The sequence below is a fragment of the Rhamphochromis longiceps genome, linkage group LG15, assembly GCF_057381845.1.
Source record: "Rhamphochromis longiceps isolate RC_006_pf linkage group LG15, R_longiceps_female_GT1.1, whole genome shotgun sequence".
NCBI lineage: Eukaryota > Metazoa > Chordata > Actinopteri > Cichliformes > Cichlidae > Rhamphochromis > Rhamphochromis longiceps.
Window position 1 is genome coordinate 35,634,280 of NC_140571.1, and position 19,393 is coordinate 35,653,672.

Sequence of the window (19,393 nt, forward strand, 5' to 3'; positions counted from 1 at the left end):
TGTGTGTGGTTGGTTTTTTGTTTTTTCCTGCATTCACATATCTTGCATAATGCAATTATTTGAGTAGGAACAAATATTTAATCAAGCAGTTTATGGGTTTAACTTTAAAAAAAAAGTGGAGTTGCAGCTGTTTTTATAAATTACACATATATAACACACATATAGGCCCAAATGTAATTGGACAATTGCTTGATAAATTTTCATGGGCAGACAGAAAGCAAATTCAGGCAGCAAAGAACTACATCCCCATTGTATGAATACTGGATTGAACTGTATGTTCAATTTCAGTTTTATTTATACAGCACCAAATCACAACAACAGTCTCCTCAAAGCACTTGATATTGTAAGGTAGACCCTACAATAATACATGCAGAGAAAAACCCAACAATCATGACCATCTATGAGCAAGCACTTGGCAACAGTGGGAAGGAAAAACTCCATCAGAACCAGGCTCAGGGAGGGGTGGCCATCTGCCACAACCGTTTGGGGAGTGAAAAGGAAGACTGGATGAAAGACATGCTGTGGAAGAGAGCCAGAGATTAATAACAGGTATGATTCAGTGCAGAGAGGTCTATTAACACATAGTGAAGAAGAAACATCCAGTGCAAGCTGGTTCTATAGAAGAGGGGCCTTTAAACTGAAGGCTCTGCCTCCCAGAGGCACTGGTCCCATTTAAAGACCAGTGCAGTACCTACTGCACTGGTCACACTGAAATAACTATGCGCTTAACAATTTGAAAATTGTTAAAATGGAAAGTTATTTAGTGTGTCACTTTTCATTTGAACAATTTTCAAATTGTTAAGCGCATAAAGTTATTTCAGTGCAAGTCATCTTATCCTGTGTTTCAAATGCTATACTTTTACTGTGACCAGTGCACTGGTCAATTTTAAAAATAGATGATATGGCCACCTTGTTTTAGAACACACTTCATAACTGTCCATCAAAGCAGGGAATCAGAAGGAGCAGACAGCAGACTTTGTTCAAGGGTCTTCTAATCATTCTTTATTTCACTTCAAATGTTCATAAACAAGTATAGCATTTTATTCATACAGATTTAAAGAAAAAGAATAAATTGTTAATGTTATCTATGCTAGCTAAGCAAAACCTGTCAGTGTTAACTATTACTGCAGGGGGTTTCAGTTGAAGTCATCCTCTCAAACATACCAATAAAGGACGTTCCTGTGGAATATTATCTAAAGTGCTTGTTGATATCAGTTCAGTTACAGAAGGACCGTTTAGAAATGTGAAAGACTCCCCCCCCCCACAGCAGACATCATAGCTTTGCAGATTGAGAAAGAAAACAAAAGACAAAGCATCGTAAGTTTAGCATGACAATAGCAGCAGCCACAACATTGTCAGTATATGGAGAACATTCAAAATTCCTCAAAAGAGAATAGGGATGTACCACCTCATATCCCTTTTCTACAAGAACTAGTATATGTATTTAATTAAACCATGCAAAATGTTATCTTCACACTATGAAAACATTTCAAGAACAGAGGTGGAGGTCACATTTGGTTATTTGTGAGACCTGGGAGCATCTTTACGGAGGACTTTAAATAGAGTAACAAACAATTCTTTCAGGCTAAATGAAGATTTTCTAAATTAGTGAGATGCCATTTAATGTCAGGTTTATGGGTTAAAGTGCACGTTTGAGAGTTACGCCATGGAATCCAACTTATGATATGAGGCTCTCTATTCTCTGGAGCATCCAGAGTCATGTGCAATAAGGATGTACCACTATTAACAAGGTAATTGACCTCTCTGGGAGTAGAGTGTAGTTAGCTTCTCTGTACTGTGTTCAGACAGTGATTCCAATAACAGGAGCAAATCTACAACAGACTGGCTGAAAAAGAAAAGAATAAATGTTTCACAGTCCAGACCTAACCCTGACTGAAATGATCTTAAGAGGGCTGTGAGAATATAAATGCCTGTCAACTTCACTTAACTGGGGGAAGAAAAAAAAAGAGTTTGTCAGTATTTTCATATAGAAAATGTTGCCTCCAAAGGTTATTCTGCAAACTATGTAATCATGGTTTGTAGTTTTTCAAGGCCTGTCACAACTTTTGAGATTACCTTTCTCAATCACTATACACATCTATACATACAGCAGTTAAATTAAGTAATAAACATGTCACCAGTGAATATATTTTCAAACTTGCTATCAACATGAAATTCTCACCAGATGTCGATAACAAACCCATCCAAAAAAAACAAAAACAAATGACACACATGGTAAATGGACTGTTTGTCATATAGCACTTTTTGACTCTCTCGGAGCGCTCATACTGAAATTTATTTAATACTTTTGACAGCTTAAAGACACCTCCTGTATGGAGAAACTAGTTACAGACTTTGCTCGGGTTTAATTTTGGCCTATTCTTCCACACAAACTGTCTTCAAAAATCCTGAAGTGGGCCCCTTCTGTGAACTCTCAGCCAGGGGTGTAATTTCCAAGGGGGTTAGGAGGGTTATGTCCCCCCAAAAATCAGACCCAACCAATATAGCCCCCCAATAAAATTATGAATTATCTTGCATAAATAGGCTGTTGATTTTCTTTACTCATTTTAGGTATTACCAGCAAAATAGTTGCATGTTTAATCATCTGGGAATCTAATTACTGATAGATTTTAGCTGGTGTCATGACTGTCCATGCTGTTTTTGCACTTATCTTACCTATCTTCAATACTTTTCCCTGTGTCATTTCTCATTATTATACATAATGTATGGACATCTGTGCTTTGATTTCTTTGCACGTGTGGATTGGATGGTGTGACAGAGCTGTGGTCTTTGACTCAGCAGCAGGGGAGAGGTGGTGCAGCTGGCTTGAGGGGCTGTGCCAGCTGCAGCTCATCAAGCGATCACAACTGTCTGGAACAAGAGTCAACAACAATAAAAGCTACTGACAAGCACACTGTGTTTGAGTGTTGTGAGTGGTGACTGGGGTTTGTTACCTTCACCCTCCACATCTTCTCAAGCTCTTCTATGAGTCCTTGGTACTTCTCCAGCTTCCTTTTTCCTGATGTTGCGGTATTTCGGTATTGCTACCTCTATCACTACGGCCGTCTTCCTCTGCTTGTCCACCACTACTATGTCCGGTTGGTTAGCCATCACCATTTTGTCCATCTGTATCTGGAAGTCCCACAGGATCTTAGCACGGCCATTCTCGACCACACTAGGGGGCGTCCCCCAATTTGATCTCAGGGCTTCCAGGCCATACTCGGCACAGATGTTCCTGTATACTATGCCGGCCACCTGGTTATGGTGTTCCATGTATGCCCTGCCTGCTAGCATCTTGCACCCTGCTGTTATTTGCTGAATTGTCTCAGGGGCATCTTTGTACAGCCTGCACCTGGAGTCTGTATGGCTCTTGTACTTAGAGCTTGTTCATATGCTGCCATAATTAGTGCTACTGTGCTCTCTTTCATTCCAGCTTTGTCCAGCCACTGGTCGGATTTGTCGATGTCAGCCACTTCCTCTATCTGCCAGTGGTACATTGTGTGCAGCGGCCTGTCTTTCCATGATGGTTCCTACTCTTTCTTGGGTTTCTGCTGCCTGAGGTATTCATTGAGCACACGGTTGGTCGTGGCCATCTTCCTTATGTACTTGTGGATGTTCGTTGTCTCATCCTGGAGTCCGCAGCCTCCTTCCTTACACATATCATACAGTCAGGAGCTTCCTCGTGTTGATGTCAGTGACTTCTATCTCCTCGTTTGGCTAGCTTATATATATATATGTGTGTGTTGTGTGTCTGTGTGTGTGTGTTTGTATTGGGTTTCATTTGAGGTTCTTTCAGTGTCAGATGTTGGCAGTGTCCCAGCCCACTAGGACTGGTCAGGCAGGTTTTCCTGAGCAGCTGCTGGCTGTGTCATACACACCTCTGTGTTTGCTGTGGGTTCATTTGAGGCAGACTTGTTGACAATGGAAACAGATGGCTGGCTGTGGCTGAACATCTTCTTTTCCATGGGAATATACTTCCTCGTTAAACATTTCCAAAGCTGTTTCCACACAATGTACATGAGCTCAGTGAAGTTCAGAACAATGCATAGTACGGAAGTGCAACCCATGATGTAGAGGAAGATCTTCTTCTCTGTGGCTTTGGCAATGAAACAGTCCACTGTGTTGGGGCACGGGCTCTGGCTGCACTGCAGCAGCATCGGGACCTCAAAGCCATTATACAGGAAGTAGAAAGCCAGCAGGGAGCCCACCTCAAAGGCTGTCTTGAAGATGAGGCTCACAGTGTAGGTGCAGAAAAGACCTCCATCGATGCGCCCCTTGTCCTGGTACAGTTTTCGCTTGTGTTTAGCCTCTCGGTACTCCCGGTAACCCACATGAAGGGCTACTAGCAGTGAAGGGGTTGACACCATGATGAGCTGCAGAGCCCAGAGACGTACCTGCGAAATAGGGAAGAAGTGGTCGAAGCAGGCGTTCTCACAGCCGGGCTGCTGTGTGTTACAAACAAAATCCTTCTGCTCGTCCTTCCACACCTGCTCAGCTGCTGCCACATACACCAAGATCCTGAAGAGGAAGACCACAGAGAGCCAGATTCGCCCAATTCCAGTGGAGTACTTGTTGACCCCACTGAGGACATTCTCTAGAAAACCCCAGTTCATCTTTGATCTCCTGTCAGGGAACAAACCAGTAGTCATGTACAACCAAAGTCATAGGATGTCAACTTAACTTTAAATCACATGCATTATGTATGCAGTTTCCTTGTTTCTTTTCATTTTGCAATATGTATTATATACATACGTTTTTGGACAAGCATAATGTATAAAAATGGCTATAGTTCATGCAATCGTTTTTATTTAAGCTAAAGTCTGTACTTCAGGCATGATTTAGTATAAGATCCACTGTAAAGCTTGCCACACATCAATTCACCAACTTTAGAGCAACATTACAGAAACTGTGTCAAAGTACCGATGGATCTAACTGCACTTTGATTTGGACCAAAAGTCACCATCAACCTGACTGAACCCCAAGGGGACATTTTGGACCAACATATTAGTGCTCTACCATCATCCAATAATCAAATGAGAGAGCCTCTGGTTGTCTCTCCTGTACAGTTCCAGACGCATGAAAGATCATTGCAAAGAAGCGCTGAGGCTGAGGCACCTTAGAAAAACATGATTTTTACCGATTAATTGGTCTGATCTCATCTGTATGGGGCTAGATTAATTACAGGAAATTACAAGATCATTTATGGTAAAAACAAATATTTATAATTGATATTAAAATTTTCACCCAACTACTTGTGATACATGATTCTTATATAATAGTAAAAGTAGCTCTGTGATCCACTGAAACTAATTTGCAGTTATTCAAAACTGCACAAAGCTTCCCTACGCCCTTTCCCCAGCTGGTTATCCAGCCTTGGACACTGGCAGATTCTATACAGGCTACATCAAAGAAGGATTACAAGATATATTGCAACTGACAATTTTTGGTATCACACTTTGTCACAGATGCAATATTCTATTCTTAAACACGAAACAACAAACACACATACATACACATACGTGTGGAAATACAACCAAGTTTCTTTTTCTTGTTTCCGAACCTGCTAAAGTGTTGTCAAAGTCTAATAACATATTCTCAAAGGTCCTTCCACTTTTCTGTAGTGATCCAAAAAAGCTTTTTACCTTTTGAATGCCCCCAAATGTCACGTATGATATACTCTTATGGTATTGTATAACTGTCCAAACACAGAGAGTAACATCACCCACAGACACAGTGAGGAGGTTGTATTTCTGTCATACAGTAAAGAAACAGCAGATAGCTTACCGGTGGTGCTGGAGGGCGTTCTTCTCTCTGGTAGCGGATTGTGTCGAGTATCAACTACGCGTCCTTCACTGCTTACTTGCAGGTAAGAGCTCAGTGCCACACCTTTCCAGGAAGACATAACAGCAGCCTGTGGCTGGCTGGATCACACACTTTTTGTTTTGTTTTCCTACCTGTGAGTGTCTGTGTTTGTGCAGAGATAGACACCATCACCATGGAGCTGTCTAATGTAAATATATGCTGCCTGTTCAAGCTCATTGTGGGGGGGAAACATGCACCGTTTCAGCTGTGTTATCTTTCTATCCTCTTCTATCTGGCAGGATGGAAACATGCAACTTTGATGAGAATGCGATCTCCTTACCTGCTGATAAATTAATCATACATCAAACCTAAGGCCTGAGTCTTCAAGCTGCCATTTTCATGCCTCATTTTCATTTAAGTTTATTCATATAGCACAAAATCACAACAACAGTTGCCTCAAAGTGATTTATATTGTAAGGTAAAGAGTCTACAATAACCCAGAATTATACAAAGAAACTCCAACTATCAGATAATTTCTGAGGCTTGTTCAAAGGCAAGTGCAGTGGTAAAGATTTCCCTTCCCACTGTTGCCAAGTGAGGGTCAGGCAAAGGCAGCCATCTGCCATGACTAGTTGAGTGAGAGTATCGTTAGCCCCCACTATACTTGGGCACCCAAAACCTAACCAATGACTCAACTGCATGCCAGCAGTCAGCACCTTGTCACGTATGAATGTTTTCTACAGCTGTGAGCTTGAACTTTGGGTGACTTTTGTGTTGGTCAGTTGCAGATGTTACAATAACCTGAGCTCAGGGAATAATAATGTTGAATTAAGTGAACAACATTAAGGTCTTTATGTCTTTAGTACTTCCTTTACCACTAGGATCACAGGCGACAGGATGTATCGTAGCTGTTCTCGTCCTTTAGTGCTCTAACAAATGTAGATGTAAATGATTAATAATCACAGTAAACAAGACATGTTGGTGTGCCATCCTTACTTCAATACTACTGAATACTACATTATTACTCTACTACTTTTAAAAAGGTAATTAAATCAATAAATTAATAATTTTTCTGAATTACTAAACTTCATAATATTCTTTTTGTTATACTTTTTTCTGGGTAGAAATCCCTTAGAAGATGTGGCGTAGAATAAATATCTTGAGATCAGAATACTTTGTTAATACCAGAGTAAATGATGTGGTCGCAGTTGCTCCAAGACAGTAACTAACTCTAAATTAAATAATGCAATATATTCAAAAGTTACAAAATATAACAAACAGCTCTAATTATAAATATCCCAGTATATTACACAAATTAGATACAGGTACAGGTGTTCCACCTATAATGTGAAGCCAGTATATAAAAAATGTTTTTGTCACTATGTAACCTCAGCGACAGTAAAACTCAGTTATGCTGTCTGCAGTCTTTGGTGTTATGTAATTTCCGTGAAAGTGTCCTTGGAAATGTTTTAGAGGAACTTCAGACACTATGTCCAGTCGCATATTTAGCTGCCTTGTTTTTGAGAAAATGCAGTGCAGGCTGAAGACGCGTGTAAGAAATTATGCCATTTACCAAAAAGTTATATGGCAGAATTAATAATAAATAAACAGCTTACTCAATATGACACAGCAGTTTTGTATATATTACTGTATATATGGCATGTAATATCATCATGCTTTGAGTTCATTCAAAATATATTGATAGTATTTTGCCCATGGCATAACAAAGTAAAGAACATAAAGAACAGCCTAATCTGGCCCTCAGTGTAACATTCAAGAAGGCCTCTCTTAAATCATATGTTTGTGGTGGTAGTCCTATGAGGCCCACATATCTCTGGAAAGAATCTGTTCTTCATGGATTCAGAAACACAAGCCTAAATTTTGATATTTTTTAAAAGTATTTTAAAATATATAATTAACAAAAGAAACAGCTCATGCAAATGCTTACACGTATCAATATTATCTTGAGACAAAAATGAAAATTATTTGAATTTATAAAACAAAACAAAAAGCCTTCCGCCTGGTCTCACACCTCTGCGTTTCTGTAACATAAATAACGAGTGACTGATCTGACTTGAAATTAATGAGTATGAGCTTTTTTTTAAAATACTTTCTCTTTATTGATTTTCATCTTATTTTACATACAGAACTAAAGAGGGCAAGGGAAACCAACACATTCACATATGTTCACATATTCCAAACTACACATCGCCTTGTTTTACTTACACATATTACATATTACACAGGTGTATGTTGCATTCAAACAAAATCACGACTACTCCTCTGCATCACACAGGTATCAGTTTCTAGTCTTTTAACATATAACGATCCCATCTTTCCCAAAGTCTCTCTCCTTTCTCCAGCGAGTACGGGCTTTGAAGGAAACTGTCCGTGACTCGCTCTGCTCTGTGGTTGTGAATGGCAGACAGCGGGGTGTCCTGCTTTCTGATTGGCTAATCTCCACTCCTGTTCCTTCCGCCCCATCCTCCTTCGCTTATAAGTGCGAGTTTCGCAGCTAAATTCGGAGCGCAGGAGGCTGCATACAAGGAGTGTTGGTCAAGTTACTTGAAAAAATTAATCAGATTACAGTAACGCGTTACTGCCCATCTCTGTATACAAGTAGTTAAAATATAGTAAATTTTGAATTACAAGTTTGCAGTTTTCATTTGTGTAAATACAACTCTTATTATGACAGCCACACAGATACTTCCGGTCACGTGTTTTTTTTTTTTTGGCCTGGACTTTATTTATGAACATCAGCATAAACACAAATACACTAAAGAACGCACTCAAGAAACATATGTCCACAAGGTTGAGCATTAAACATCAGAGCCTCCCTTTCAGTCTCTGTTTCCTGAATGCGTCCTGCACATGTTTTTCCCGCTCACACCCACAGAGAGCGCTGTGATTGGAAAAGCGCTACACTTGTTTTCCTGGCTGTCTTTGACTTTCAATATGGCTGCGCTTAGTTAGCTAGCTTAGGTGGTTTAAGTGTACTGTACTCTGTTTTTGTGTGTGTAGAAGTGTAGGTCATGGCGGACAAAGAGGCTGGAGCAGGGGTGGAGAGTCACGGTGAAAAAGGGTTCAGGACACCTGGGCTGAGGAGCGTACAGACCACCACGCTGTTCCGGGCCGTGAACCCCGAGCTCTTCATTAAGCCCGTGAGACACACACACACACACACACACAGAGAGAGAGAGAGCTGCAGGCCAATGAGTTGTTATTACCTTGGAATGTGAACTAGCTCTTCTCCTCTATAAGTGACACGGACTGTGTCCGGCCTGCTGCACTGCGGGGGGGGCTTGGTGGTGAGAGAGGCTGGAGTTGTGGATCGATGCTTTGTTTCTATTATTTAAGCTCAGTTTGGAGCCTCTGATTAGTTTTAAATACACAATTTTGTTTTTGTTCATAAAAAACCCCTCAAACATCCACTGCGAAAAATGTCCTAAGATTTTTTTTTGTTGACAGGCACATTCAGAGTCCAAGTAGCCATTAAACCCAGTTTCAATACAATTTTAAAATGTGTTGAGAATTTGACAAATTGACTATGATTAAAGTATATTTGTTTATAGTACATCTGTATATTTGCTCTCTGTATAGTAATGTACAGATTATCTGTATATAATCTGCTCTTTGCTCACTCGTTACCCTGTGTTTATACATGTGTAATGACAATAAAGTTGAGTCCTAATCCATCTCTTAAACCATGACACTACTCTCCCTTACAGAAGCTCTCTTCATAGTATAAAGTATTGGTACTGGTATCAGCAGTATTGGCCCAGTATTTTCAAGGTATCGATACCAACAATTGCAGTACTAGACTACTGTAATAAAGGTTTCTCCTGTTGTTTCTCTACCAGCAGTATGAACTTCAGCCCTCACACAAAGCATGGACTGGAGCGCGCTCAGTAACATCTCTATTTCACTTTGCAGAATAAACCTGTGATGGCCTTTGGACTGCTGAGCATCACGCTATGTGTGGGCTACTTGGGCTACCTGCACGCAATGAAGGAAAATGACCAGCAGCTGTATGAGGCCATCGACAGCGAAGGAGAGAGAACCACGAGGAGGAAATCATCCAAGTGGGACTGATAGCACAGCCTTCATCACTGAGTGTGTCTGTGTGGGGACATCGCATTTACTGGACTCAAACAAGGACACCTGTGTGTGTGTGTGTGTGTACATTAAAGTGTGTTATACATACATCTGCTAGTCTTTGTCCAGTCTGTGCATATATATGCATTTCCTCATTGCCTCAAATATTTGTTTGCAACCACATCTAATTGCCCCCTGGTGGCCATTAGAAAGACTGCAGGTTTAATGCATTACCATGTGCTACAACAATATATTGTATAGATGGCAAACACATCACATGAATCATTTCGTTTTATTGAACATTATGGAAAAACTGGATAAATACCCCAAATTACAAATGACACTTCTGAATTTCAGCCGTTTCCCTTTTATTAGTATATTATACTTGTGAAAAGGGGCATTTAAATCCATTGATTTGTATAAAAAGAGCAAAGAGAGCTCGAGCTCATATTTATATTCCGTGAAAGAGCACTGAGCTTGAAAGGCATTAAGAGAGAATTTCAGCCACATTGAAACTAAATAAGATCAACCTTTACAGGAAGTATAATGGCACTTTTCTACATTTAATGTGTTCCAATGCACACAGTGCCATCTACCAGTGCACGTGGATGTTATGAGGATAAGATTTGTGGGTCTGCCAGTAAATCGACAAGATTATAATTGAAGAATATATTAGCAGCTCCCAGCCAGCTTTGACCTACGATGCATGTAATTGAAGCAGCTCTTTTGGTAGAACAGTGTCACATGTTGGTAAACTGCAAACGCTGAGAACAGCACCCTGATCCATCCTCCTGCTCAGATTTCTGAAGGTTTTTTTCCAGGTGTGGTCTGATATACAGCAGACTAACAAGCCACGTCTTTCAGTTCTCTTGGCAAACTCTTGAAATGGTGCATGTTTTATCGCCTTATAATTCCTGCTTCTCTTCAAAGTCAGCATGTGTTTATGGATTTCCAGAAGACTACATGGCTCAAACATGAAGAGTGCTCATGAGACAGCGAGATGTGATGTCATTCTGTGGATGAAATGCGCCGCAGTAAAAGTCCTGACGTGTGTGAAGCCAGCATCATGGCCAGACATCAGCTGGCTCTCTCCTCCTGTGGGCAAACAAAGGTACAATTAAAACAGCGTCTCTTTGTGCATTTTAACGTTTAACAAATTGGTTGAGGTAGCACCTTGATGACATCAGCCAGCTTCTGCAGTGCCTTTTCATATTGGCCTTCCATGCTCCTCAGGTTCTCCGGTTTAACCACCTGCTTCTGAATCCCAGGGCTTCCTGCTTTCACCACCATCTGCAGGAAGTTTTTCTCCTGTGTGCAGCCACAAACACCATGAAACAACCCGCACCTTTGCTACTTTCATCTCATCATCTCAAAGAACGTTATGTACCTGCACTCTGAGCAGAAAGGTAAAGGCCAGGCCTGTTTTCCCCGCTCTCGCTGTTCTTCCAACTCTGAGGACAGACACAGGGTCAGAGCACGTCAATGAGGGCAACAGCGAAGCATTACTCACGGTCTGATGGGCCTCACCTGTGAATGTATGTTCTGATGTACTGCGGTGCATCATAGTTAACCACACATTTGACCCCGCTGATGTCGATGCCTCTGGCCACCGCGTCTGTGCTGATCAACCTTCCAAAAGACAGTTTAAATGTGATATATCACATCTTAACATGGACTTGGTCAGTGAGCACAGATCTCAAAGCCAATTTAGAAATATGCGCCTGGTCAGCAGTTCCTTTCTGCATGGAGCCTGGATGTTCTTCATGACGTGGCCCAAAGGCACGCACATTAGGCTAACTGAGTGTGATCTTGCCAGCTTTGTGAGCAACGCTTGCCACCAGGAAGGACTACTATATCATATGCTTCCTGCCCACTGGCACACTTAAAACCACATTCTGAGTCTGAAAAATTTCTTTGAGGGCCAAACTTTTTAGGACCTGCATTTTGGTCCCCACAAAGATATGAATACAAGCTCACACACACAGACACAGACTTACAGTTGGATCTTTCCCTGTTCAAATTCCTTCAGGGTCTTCTTCCTGTCACCTGGGGAGAGTTGAGAGGAGAACTCGGCAGCCTGGACTCCACCAAAGAGCTGCAGCAGCAGGTGAAGCCTGAGGAGGAGGGAGGTGGAATCAGCACAAGAAGCCTTCAGTCATGTGATTTCAGGAGCTCTCCTACCTGTGCGCAGTCTCTCTGGAATTGGTGAAACAGAGGACTGGGTGGAGCTTCATGCGCAGGATGAAGTGGAGGAGTAGGAGTGGCTTACTGCTCATGGTGCAGGGAACATAGTACTCCTAAAACACAAAGCCACATCAGTCTGTACAAATCAAATTCTGGTTTAGTTCCACTCCCTGCTAAAGGTCAAAAGGGCAGCCCTCACCGTCAAACCCTGGGGGAAGTTGAAGCGGTCATGCCCATGGGTTGGCGAGGCTGCAGCGCTGTCGGCGTGGCCGTAGGTGGAGCTGAAGAGTCGGGGCTGGTGAAGGCCCAGCTGCTGCAGTTTCTCTGGGTTCTGTGTGAGCGTGGCGGAGAACAGCAGCTTCTGCAGTGGCGTCTGAGGTGGAGACAGACTACAAGGACAAGGCGGTCAGCTGAGCACCGACCTGGAACCTAAGTCCTGGCTGCAGAATTGGAGTTCTTCTGTTATGGTTGACACCATCGTGTCTGGTGAGCACACTGACTCTTTTTTTATTTAAAAACTTCTGCATCATTCTTTTCAGTTAATTTCTCATTTTGACAAACTGTATCAACACAAGAGACCTTAAAATCCCACAAAAACATTAACATAACACTATGAAAACCTTCCCAGCTGTCTTTTTATTACTTAACTGTAACCTTTAAGCTTTTCTTCGCCTCTGTCAGTGCGCCCCAGGGCAGCTGTGGCTACAATGTAGCTTGCCATCGACAGTGTGTGAATGTGTGTGTGAATGGGTGAATGACTGAATGTAGTGTAAAGCGCTTTGGGGTCCTATGGACTAGAAAAGCGCTATACAAATGCAGGCCATTTACCATTTACCATTCTGCTGGCCTGAGTTTGTGGCCAAGAATGAGACTGACATCATCTCAATCACCCCACAGTAGATAACACACACACACCTGGCTGATGTGATGCACGCTGCTTCTGTCCTTCTGAACACTGACCCGGGTTCAGCTCTGGATCGGTACACTGCTCCCATCACCTGACTGAGCCAGGACTGGTGCATGCTGTCGATCATCCTGTCCGCCTCATCGATCACCTGAGCAAGTAGCAGACACACACTGTGTGACACACACTGATGAGTGAACTCACTACTGCAGCTCGACAGATTTCAACAGCACTCACCAGAAACCGCAGATGTTCCAAACATAAGCCTGAATTCTTGGTCATGTGGTCAATGAGTCGTCCTGGAGTGGCCACAACAATGTCTGCTAGACTACGCCTCATGTTCCACCTGCACGGACATGACATAGATGCTGAGCTCAGCCTTTTCCCCACTGCACATGTGCACCGAGGACTCTGACAGGAGATGTGCCGCTGCGTTTCTGTGAAGCTTTGTTAGAGCCAGCTCGATTTCTCACCTGTGTTCTGACAGTGATGCCTGTTCTGCAGCAAAGGACTTCTGACCTGCCAGCATCACCACTTTGAGCGTGGTTCCCTCGGCATACGATGCAAACACCCTGTGAACCTGCACAGGAGACAATGTGAGCTGAGTTTCGGGCTCTGTGGAGCACTGCTGGGACGCAAACAGCTTGAAAAGGGTCTCACCTGCTGGGCGAGCTCTTTGGTCGGCAACACGGCTAGAGCCCGGACTTCACACACCACCCTGTCCATCAGCACCTGATCACAGAAAACACCCTCACTGTCTGTGTACTCCAAACAGGCGGCAGACAAAGTAAATGGTAAATGGACCGGTTCTTATTTACACAACTTGTACATTCACCCAAGTGCTGTTTCTAAGTGTTTCCGATCTAACATTCAGACACATTCATACTCTGACGGATGCATCGATGGGGTGGGTTTCCAAGGATACAGACTGGAGCAGACTGGGATCAAACCACCACCTACTAACCACCGGTTAGTAAGTAACCTCCTCTACCACCTGAGCTACAGGTGCAGCAAAGACATGGCTCTCACCTGTATGATGGGGATGACAAATGACAGAGTCTTGCCGCTGCCTGTTGGTGCAGACACACAGATGTCTCTGGGCTTATAGCCCCCTCGCCCAATCAGCAGGCCCTGCTGGGCGCTCTCCAGGATGGCTGGGATCACCTCTGCCTGCACTGTGGAGGAACATTTAGTCTCAGGTTAAGTGTGTGTATGAGTGAGAGCTGACACATGGTTGTGGAGACCTGTGGAAGTCAAGACAATTTTCAGTAATACTGCAAACTACTGTACAAAGAGCCTCCTTGGCACGGCTCCATTTGAATCAAAGGCTGTGCTCTAACGTGGCTGCACAGTAGACACATTTACTAGCCTCACCTGGAAAGAAGTGCTGGATTCCATTACTGTGCAGGTTTTTCAGGAGCTGAGCACATAGCCCTGGGACATCAGAGATGGAGATTAGGTTGTTTTTAATGTCTGTGTGAATGACGTGAGGCTCAGCAAGCCACTGGGGCAGAACTCTGTCGACCTGTGAAACGAATGCAGTGTGAGGGTAAGTAAAAAGCCCTGTGGCGCTGCGAGTAATCGTGCTTCTCTTTACCTTTGGGACAGGTTTGCTCTCAAATCCTCCTATGAGTGTGAACCCAGGCAGAGTGTCTGTGGTAGATTCAGGCGAAATATCTGCAACCCAGACATTTAGATGTAAGCATACCGACCATCTACAGAGACTACAGCATGAACTAGGTTCTTTTTATCCTTGCGCAACTTTTTACTGGCTTGATCGTCACAGAAAAAGTCTATTGTCAAAAGTCGTGGATTACTTGTCTGCACACTGCCCATCTCTGCTCCGACCAGCCGGCTGTCGCGTTTGTGGCGCTCCAGACACGTGTTGCACAGCATAGCAACACGTTATTTTTGACCAGGAAATAAAAAGCAGGATATATACCATATAGCCAAAAGCAGTCCCTTGTCTGTCTTTATATTTTTGGTAATATAGTGTATTTTACAGCATATGTACCAAATGTGTGATAAGCTGATAATACCCCCAGGCTCTTAGACAGGCAGAATGAAAGATTAACTCAATGTCTTCATACCTACATCACATGTGAGCATTGATAATTAAAAGAACCACCTGACTGGATCTCCTCCTGGTGTTGTATATTTGTCTGTTCAACAGGCTCCACACTGCATGAAGCTACTGTTTCTGAGTGCCTCTTCTTGTGCTGCTGAGGCTCTAGTCCACCATCTACGTCAGCCTTTCTTTTCTTTTGGGCATCCACCTGCTCTGCTGGGTGTTCATGGAGGGGTTCTCTCTGCTTAGCTGAATGGCGTTTCTGCTTTTCTTTAGCCTTCTTCTGCAGTTTAGCCAGTAATGCCTTTGACAGAGTCTCTTTTGACACACTCCCATCTTCTTCCTCTCCCAGATACCTGAGAGTAACACACATCCACAGTCACAGGTTGACAATTTTTGGTCAGTTTAGAAACAGGCAACATTCAAGTTATTAAAGCTCCCCCCCCAACAAGAACATTATGCAAAGCTAAAGAAATGCAGCAAACAGAGGAACGCAGCAACAGAAAGAACAGCTACTGTCATTTTCCTGCATTGTTCGTATGGTCAGCATCCTGGAGATCCGGGATGACCATTCTAGGGATTTTCTCTCTGCATCACGTTATAGGGTCCGGGTTCAAAGCAGTCTGAGCTCAGCGTACTTAATGTGACTATTCAGCACTGGAACACCTGATATATGACAGGACACCGGTGTTCCAGATTAACTGGTAGACTTTTAAGGAGCCGATACTAACAAACCTACTAATAAGCACTGAATACTTCATCTATTACGTTTGTGAAGTTACCTTAAACAGTACACGATTGTCCCAGATGACTACAGTTAAACATATATGATATCCAAACTCACTACGTCATCATTACAGATGATTTTCAAACTGAATTCATTTCCAGAGAAACGACAGAGGCAGACTATGCTAACGGGATGTGATGTTACAACACTAGTCTAATATTAATGTGTAATATTTGTTCAAGACGTATTTCTTTGTTATGGAAAACAACATTAAACTCATCATGAACAATAGGAGTGGGGATTTCTGGAACTTTGTGTATATCATTTGGCACTTCTTACAGGTGTAGACTGAAAGTAAACACGCAATAACATTTAATTTAATTTAAAGGTTTATGTGCAAGACGCGGCTGCCTCGTGCATGGGAATATCACCAGGTAAACTCGAGACAGTTTTTAATATTTTATTGTTCAAGAGCAATAAGACTGACGGAGTGTGTTTCAGGTAACCTCACAAATGTCACAGATGAAATACTCAGTGTTTATTTGCTGGCTTAAATGCATGTGTGGCAGACTTGCATTCCTTAAATGCAAGTCTGCCACACATGTGTTTGACCGTCACTAGTTATTTGGCGACACCGGTTAAATCTGGAACACCGAAAGCTTCCACAGGCCAGTTTTATTTACTCCATCAAAGCGAGACAGAGTTCTAAAGTGGGCTGTGACAATGTTCACATCTATCTGGATATGTCCGTAAAGTGGCACACATCTGGATAAAAACTTTGTAAATGAAATAAGATCTGAAACTGGCAAAGCAAACCTACCTATTCACGAGAAACAGAGACATGTTAGCAGCAGAACAACGCGAACTTTATCAGATCTCCCATCCAAGGGTTTCCAAACGTGACAAACACCGAACCCAAAACACCGAACCCAAAACACCGAACCCAAAACACCGAACCCAAAACACCGAACCCAAAACACCTCCACTCTCTCGCGTGGTTCTGCACAAGGTGCAATTTGATGACGCCACCAAGGCCGGGCGCACATGTTTGTCGTCAGTCGGGCACGTCAATGTTGGTTTTATGTTCAGTCTCTAAAACTAGACTACTTTAGTCTCATTGAGTGTCATATTCAGATCCATCACCTCAAACTCTCAGTTAAGATGGATTTGTAGAAGCACAGCATTAACCAAAACCTAAGCCGATCATTTATCGTCCTCGTTTCACAAACACAAATGGTCCAGTCCACGCGGAGATGTTGGCCAATCAAACGTCAGGAGCAAAAATTCAAACTGAGAAAAGCGCGTTGGTCTTCCTGCTCGCATTTTGTGTTGTTTTTGGAGATAGACCGAAGGAGCGAAGATGACAGAGGAGTCAGCGGTAAAAGTCTGCGTTCGAGTCCGTCCGCTTATTGCGAGGTGAGCCTGGACGGCGGCGCCGCCGCCGCGTTAAAAATTCCCGTTAACTGTTGACATTGCCCCGGTAGCATTTTGAGCTCGTCAGTTATTTCAACCTCAGAGTCGGCTCTGGCGCTAAAGTGTTAGCAGTTAAGGCAAGTAAACGTCGCGTCTCTTTAATGAAGTTTCACAGAACCAGGAAAAAAAAGTGTTCTTTGTTTCCACGGTGTCCCGACCAGAACAGACATGTCATACTATTACCACTATCAAGCACGAAAAAAGGAAAAAGGTTTCTGAGCTGAAAACGAGTGCGAGGCAGCTAGCAGACTGCGTTACCGGGGCTAAAAAGTGATTTCCGATGTTGCTGTGTGTTGTTTTGTGTAATATCTTTACATCATATCAGAAAATAGACTGTAGTGAACAGGATTTCTGAATGGATTATATATATAAAGTAAAGAAACGAGCTGTTTTTCATCTCTATGACTGGGCTTCGTTGTACCCACATTATAATCAAGTCTTTTTTTGCTCACTAAAATATGCTTATAGAAATGTGATGTAATATTTCTTACAATTTCTGCTGCCCTCTTGGCCAGATTAAATCTCTCTTGAAAAACGTATTTTTAATGTCAGTGACATGTTTTACCCGGGTAAATAAAAGATATGTAAAAGACACTTGCCAAATATTGATTGATCTTGTCTGACTCAAAATACGTTTGATGTATTTTTGACAGATTATAGGTCAACAAGTGTTTTAAAATAGTTTAATTCCCACAATCGCTTTTTGCCACAACACTGGAACAGCTGGCTGTGAGCTGATTCAAGGAGTGCCAACTTTGGGATGCTCAGAAGGATCAGGGTGGTTTTCATATCATCCGCAGTGAAGTGAGAGTTCTCCGTCATTGTAAAAATGCCTGTTTGCTCCCAGCCTGTTCCCTTTGCTGATTTAAAAGTAGACAACAGGTGGTTAAATCACACTTGACTAACATTGGTTATGTGACAGATGCACAGTTTAGACAAAAGACAGCAAATACTCTTGGCAATGGGTTCTGCACAACCCTCAATGCACCTCTTGCCTCAGCCCTGTCACTTACCTGGGCTCCAGACTGACACTAGCAGTAGATCAGCTTGTGACCCCTGAGGCTGGGTTTGTTTACTCCCAGACGCAAACTGTCGATGTAAGACAAATGTGTTGACCACTACAACATGAAGCGATCCTGATTTTCTTTAAGATAATGCTTGCCTTGCTGATTGAAAGCAACAACAGGTTTGTCAGTGCAGAGCAATAGTAACCTGTTGTTAAGAAAGCATCTCACTGTTTGTGCTTATGTGTGTGGAATGTGTGTCTTTGTTCAGGGAAGAGAGTGCATCCGAGAATGCGGAGCCTGTCCAGATTTTCTGGAAAGCTGACGAGAAATCAATTCACCAGATTGATGATGGAAATTCCACCAAGAGCTTCAGCTTTGGTCTGTATTCAAACATACAGAAAAAATCAGCGATTTATTTTGGTTTTGTTTCACAGTAATGGGAATGCGAACACTAACCTTTCTCTGTTAACAGACCGAGTGTTTGCCGCTGATGAAACGACCAGTCAGCTGTACAATGGCATTGCAAAGCCTCTGGTTGTTTCCACTGTCGAGGGATACAATGGTATGTGCAGGAAACGATGTTTGATCCCTCGTTGGGCGGCATGGTTTCTTCTCTTACTTTCTGTGTTTGCTGTACAGGAACCATATTTGCTTACGGGCAAACTTCTTCTGGAAAGACCTTCACCATGATGGGGACCAGTCGCACCCCCGGAGTGATACCTCAAGCTGTGGAGGATGTCTTTCAAAGCATTAAGAATGTAAGAATGGTGACACATGTTCGAAATTTGTTGCGGTTGGTATCAGTCTCTTTTCATCCTAAAGGGTCACTTCTCTTTCAACCCAAGTTTCCCAAGAAGGAGTTCCTTCTCAGAGTGTCCTACATGGAGATCTACAACGAGACTGTGACGGACCTGCTTGTCGACAGCTGGAAAAGAAAACCTCTAGAAGTCAGAGAACAAATCAATGTAGGTTGATCATTTAGATGACTAGATTCAGAACGCTACTTAGAGGTTTGGTTCTCAGCATTTCTGTGTTAATTCCAAATCGCTAGCAGTGACGTGTCTCAGACTCTAGGAGTGCTGTAATGCTATGAAGTGTAGTGTGCTGTTTTACATGAGCTTTGTATGTTAATG

The 19,393-nt window shown here is 42.7% G+C and overlaps 4 protein-coding genes across 11 annotated transcripts in view; 2 read left to right on the forward strand and 2 right to left on the reverse strand.

The window, feature by feature from the left end:
• Nucleotides 1-382: 382 nt before the first annotated feature.
• On the reverse strand, nt 383-5,961 carry gjb7 (gap junction protein beta 7). Of its 3 annotated transcripts, XR_014907473.1 has the most exons (3): nt 5,785-5,961; nt 2,955-4,623; nt 383-519 (listed from the first exon to the last, which is right to left on the reverse strand). XR_014907473.1 is itself a non-coding variant. In XM_085381165.1 (2 exons), the coding sequence occupies exon 2, from the start codon at nt 4,611-4,613 to the stop codon at nt 3,825-3,827; it is 789 nt and encodes a 262-aa protein (XP_085237291.1). In that variant the 5' UTR covers nt 4,614-4,623; nt 5,643-5,742; the 3' UTR covers nt 834-3,824. The 3 variants fall into 3 exon arrangements, 2 of the variants coding, with proteins under 2 accessions (XP_085237291.1, XP_085237290.1); XM_085381165.1 differs by lacking the exons at nt 383-519; nt 5,785-5,961 and adding an exon at nt 5,643-5,742 and having other exon boundaries at nt 834-4,623; XM_085381164.1 differs by lacking the exon at nt 383-519 and having other exon boundaries at nt 835-4,623.
• Nucleotides 5,962-8,573: 2,612 nt separating this feature from the next.
• On the forward strand, nt 8,574-10,007 carry smim8 (small integral membrane protein 8). The gene is made up of 2 exons (XM_085381174.1): nt 8,574-8,963; nt 9,736-10,007. The coding sequence occupies exons 1-2, from the start codon at nt 8,835-8,837 to the stop codon at nt 9,892-9,894; spliced, it is 288 nt and encodes a 95-aa protein (XP_085237300.1). The 5' UTR covers nt 8,574-8,834; the 3' UTR covers nt 9,895-10,007.
• A 163-nt stretch (nt 10,008-10,170) lies between these two features.
• On the reverse strand, nt 10,171-16,809 carry ddx51 (DEAD (Asp-Glu-Ala-Asp) box polypeptide 51). 2 transcript variants are annotated; one of them, XM_085381173.1, is made up of 17 exons: nt 16,741-16,796; nt 16,601-16,684; nt 15,114-15,409; nt 14,583-14,662; nt 14,360-14,510; nt 14,015-14,160; nt 13,646-13,717; nt 13,459-13,565; nt 13,223-13,331; nt 12,997-13,136; nt 12,281-12,470; nt 12,079-12,194; nt 11,895-12,011; nt 11,425-11,526; nt 11,285-11,348; nt 11,071-11,205; nt 10,171-10,992 (listed from the first exon to the last, which is right to left on the reverse strand). In XM_085381173.1, the coding sequence occupies exons 2-17, from the start codon at nt 16,621-16,623 to the stop codon at nt 10,975-10,977; spliced, it is 1,866 nt and encodes a 621-aa protein (XP_085237299.1). In that variant the 5' UTR covers nt 16,624-16,684; nt 16,741-16,796; the 3' UTR covers nt 10,171-10,974. The 2 variants fall into 2 exon arrangements, with proteins under 2 accessions (XP_085237299.1, XP_085237298.1); XM_085381172.1 differs by having other exon boundaries at nt 16,601-16,809.
• A 230-nt stretch (nt 16,810-17,039) lies between these two features.
• Nucleotides 17,040-19,393, forward strand: part of cenpe (centromere protein E) — a 28,399-nt gene continuing 26,045 nt past the window's right edge. For all 5 annotated transcript variants that reach the window (XM_085381166.1, XM_085381167.1, XM_085381169.1 and 2 more), the window contains exons 1-5: nt 17,040-17,196; nt 18,529-18,638; nt 18,733-18,822; nt 18,900-19,018; nt 19,106-19,225. In XM_085381166.1, coding sequence (XP_085237292.1) covers nt 17,141-17,196; nt 18,529-18,638; nt 18,733-18,822; nt 18,900-19,018; nt 19,106-19,225 — 495 coding nt within the window. In that variant the 5' untranslated portion in view covers nt 17,040-17,140. The remainder of the gene's footprint in view (nt 17,197-18,528; nt 18,639-18,732; nt 18,823-18,899; nt 19,019-19,105; nt 19,226-19,393) is intronic.

Excerpts from the sequence above, each read along its gene's own strand:
- gjb7 (XM_085381165.1), bottom strand. The coding sequence starts at position 4,613 with ATGAACTGGGGTTTTCTAGAGAATGTCCTCAGTGGGGTCAACAAGTAC.
- smim8 (XM_085381174.1), top strand. The coding sequence starts at position 8,835 with ATGGCGGACAAAGAGGCTGGAGCAGGGGTGGAGAGTCACGGTGAAAAA. Across the intron at positions 8,964-9,735 it reads CCGAGCTCTTCATTAAGCCC|AATAAACCTGTGATGGCCTT; the intron begins GTGAGACACACA and ends TTCACTTTGCAG.
- ddx51 (XM_085381172.1), bottom strand. The coding sequence starts at position 16,623 with ATGTCTCTGTTTCTCGTGAATAG. Across the intron at positions 14,511-14,582 it reads AGAGCAAACCTGTCCCAAAG|GTCGACAGAGTTCTGCCCCA; the intron begins GTAAAGAGAAGC and ends TTCGTTTCACAG. Across the intron at positions 12,012-12,078 it reads TCCAGAGAGACTGCGCACAG|GCTTCACCTGCTGCTGCAGC; the intron begins GTAGGAGAGCTC and ends CCTCCTCCTCAG.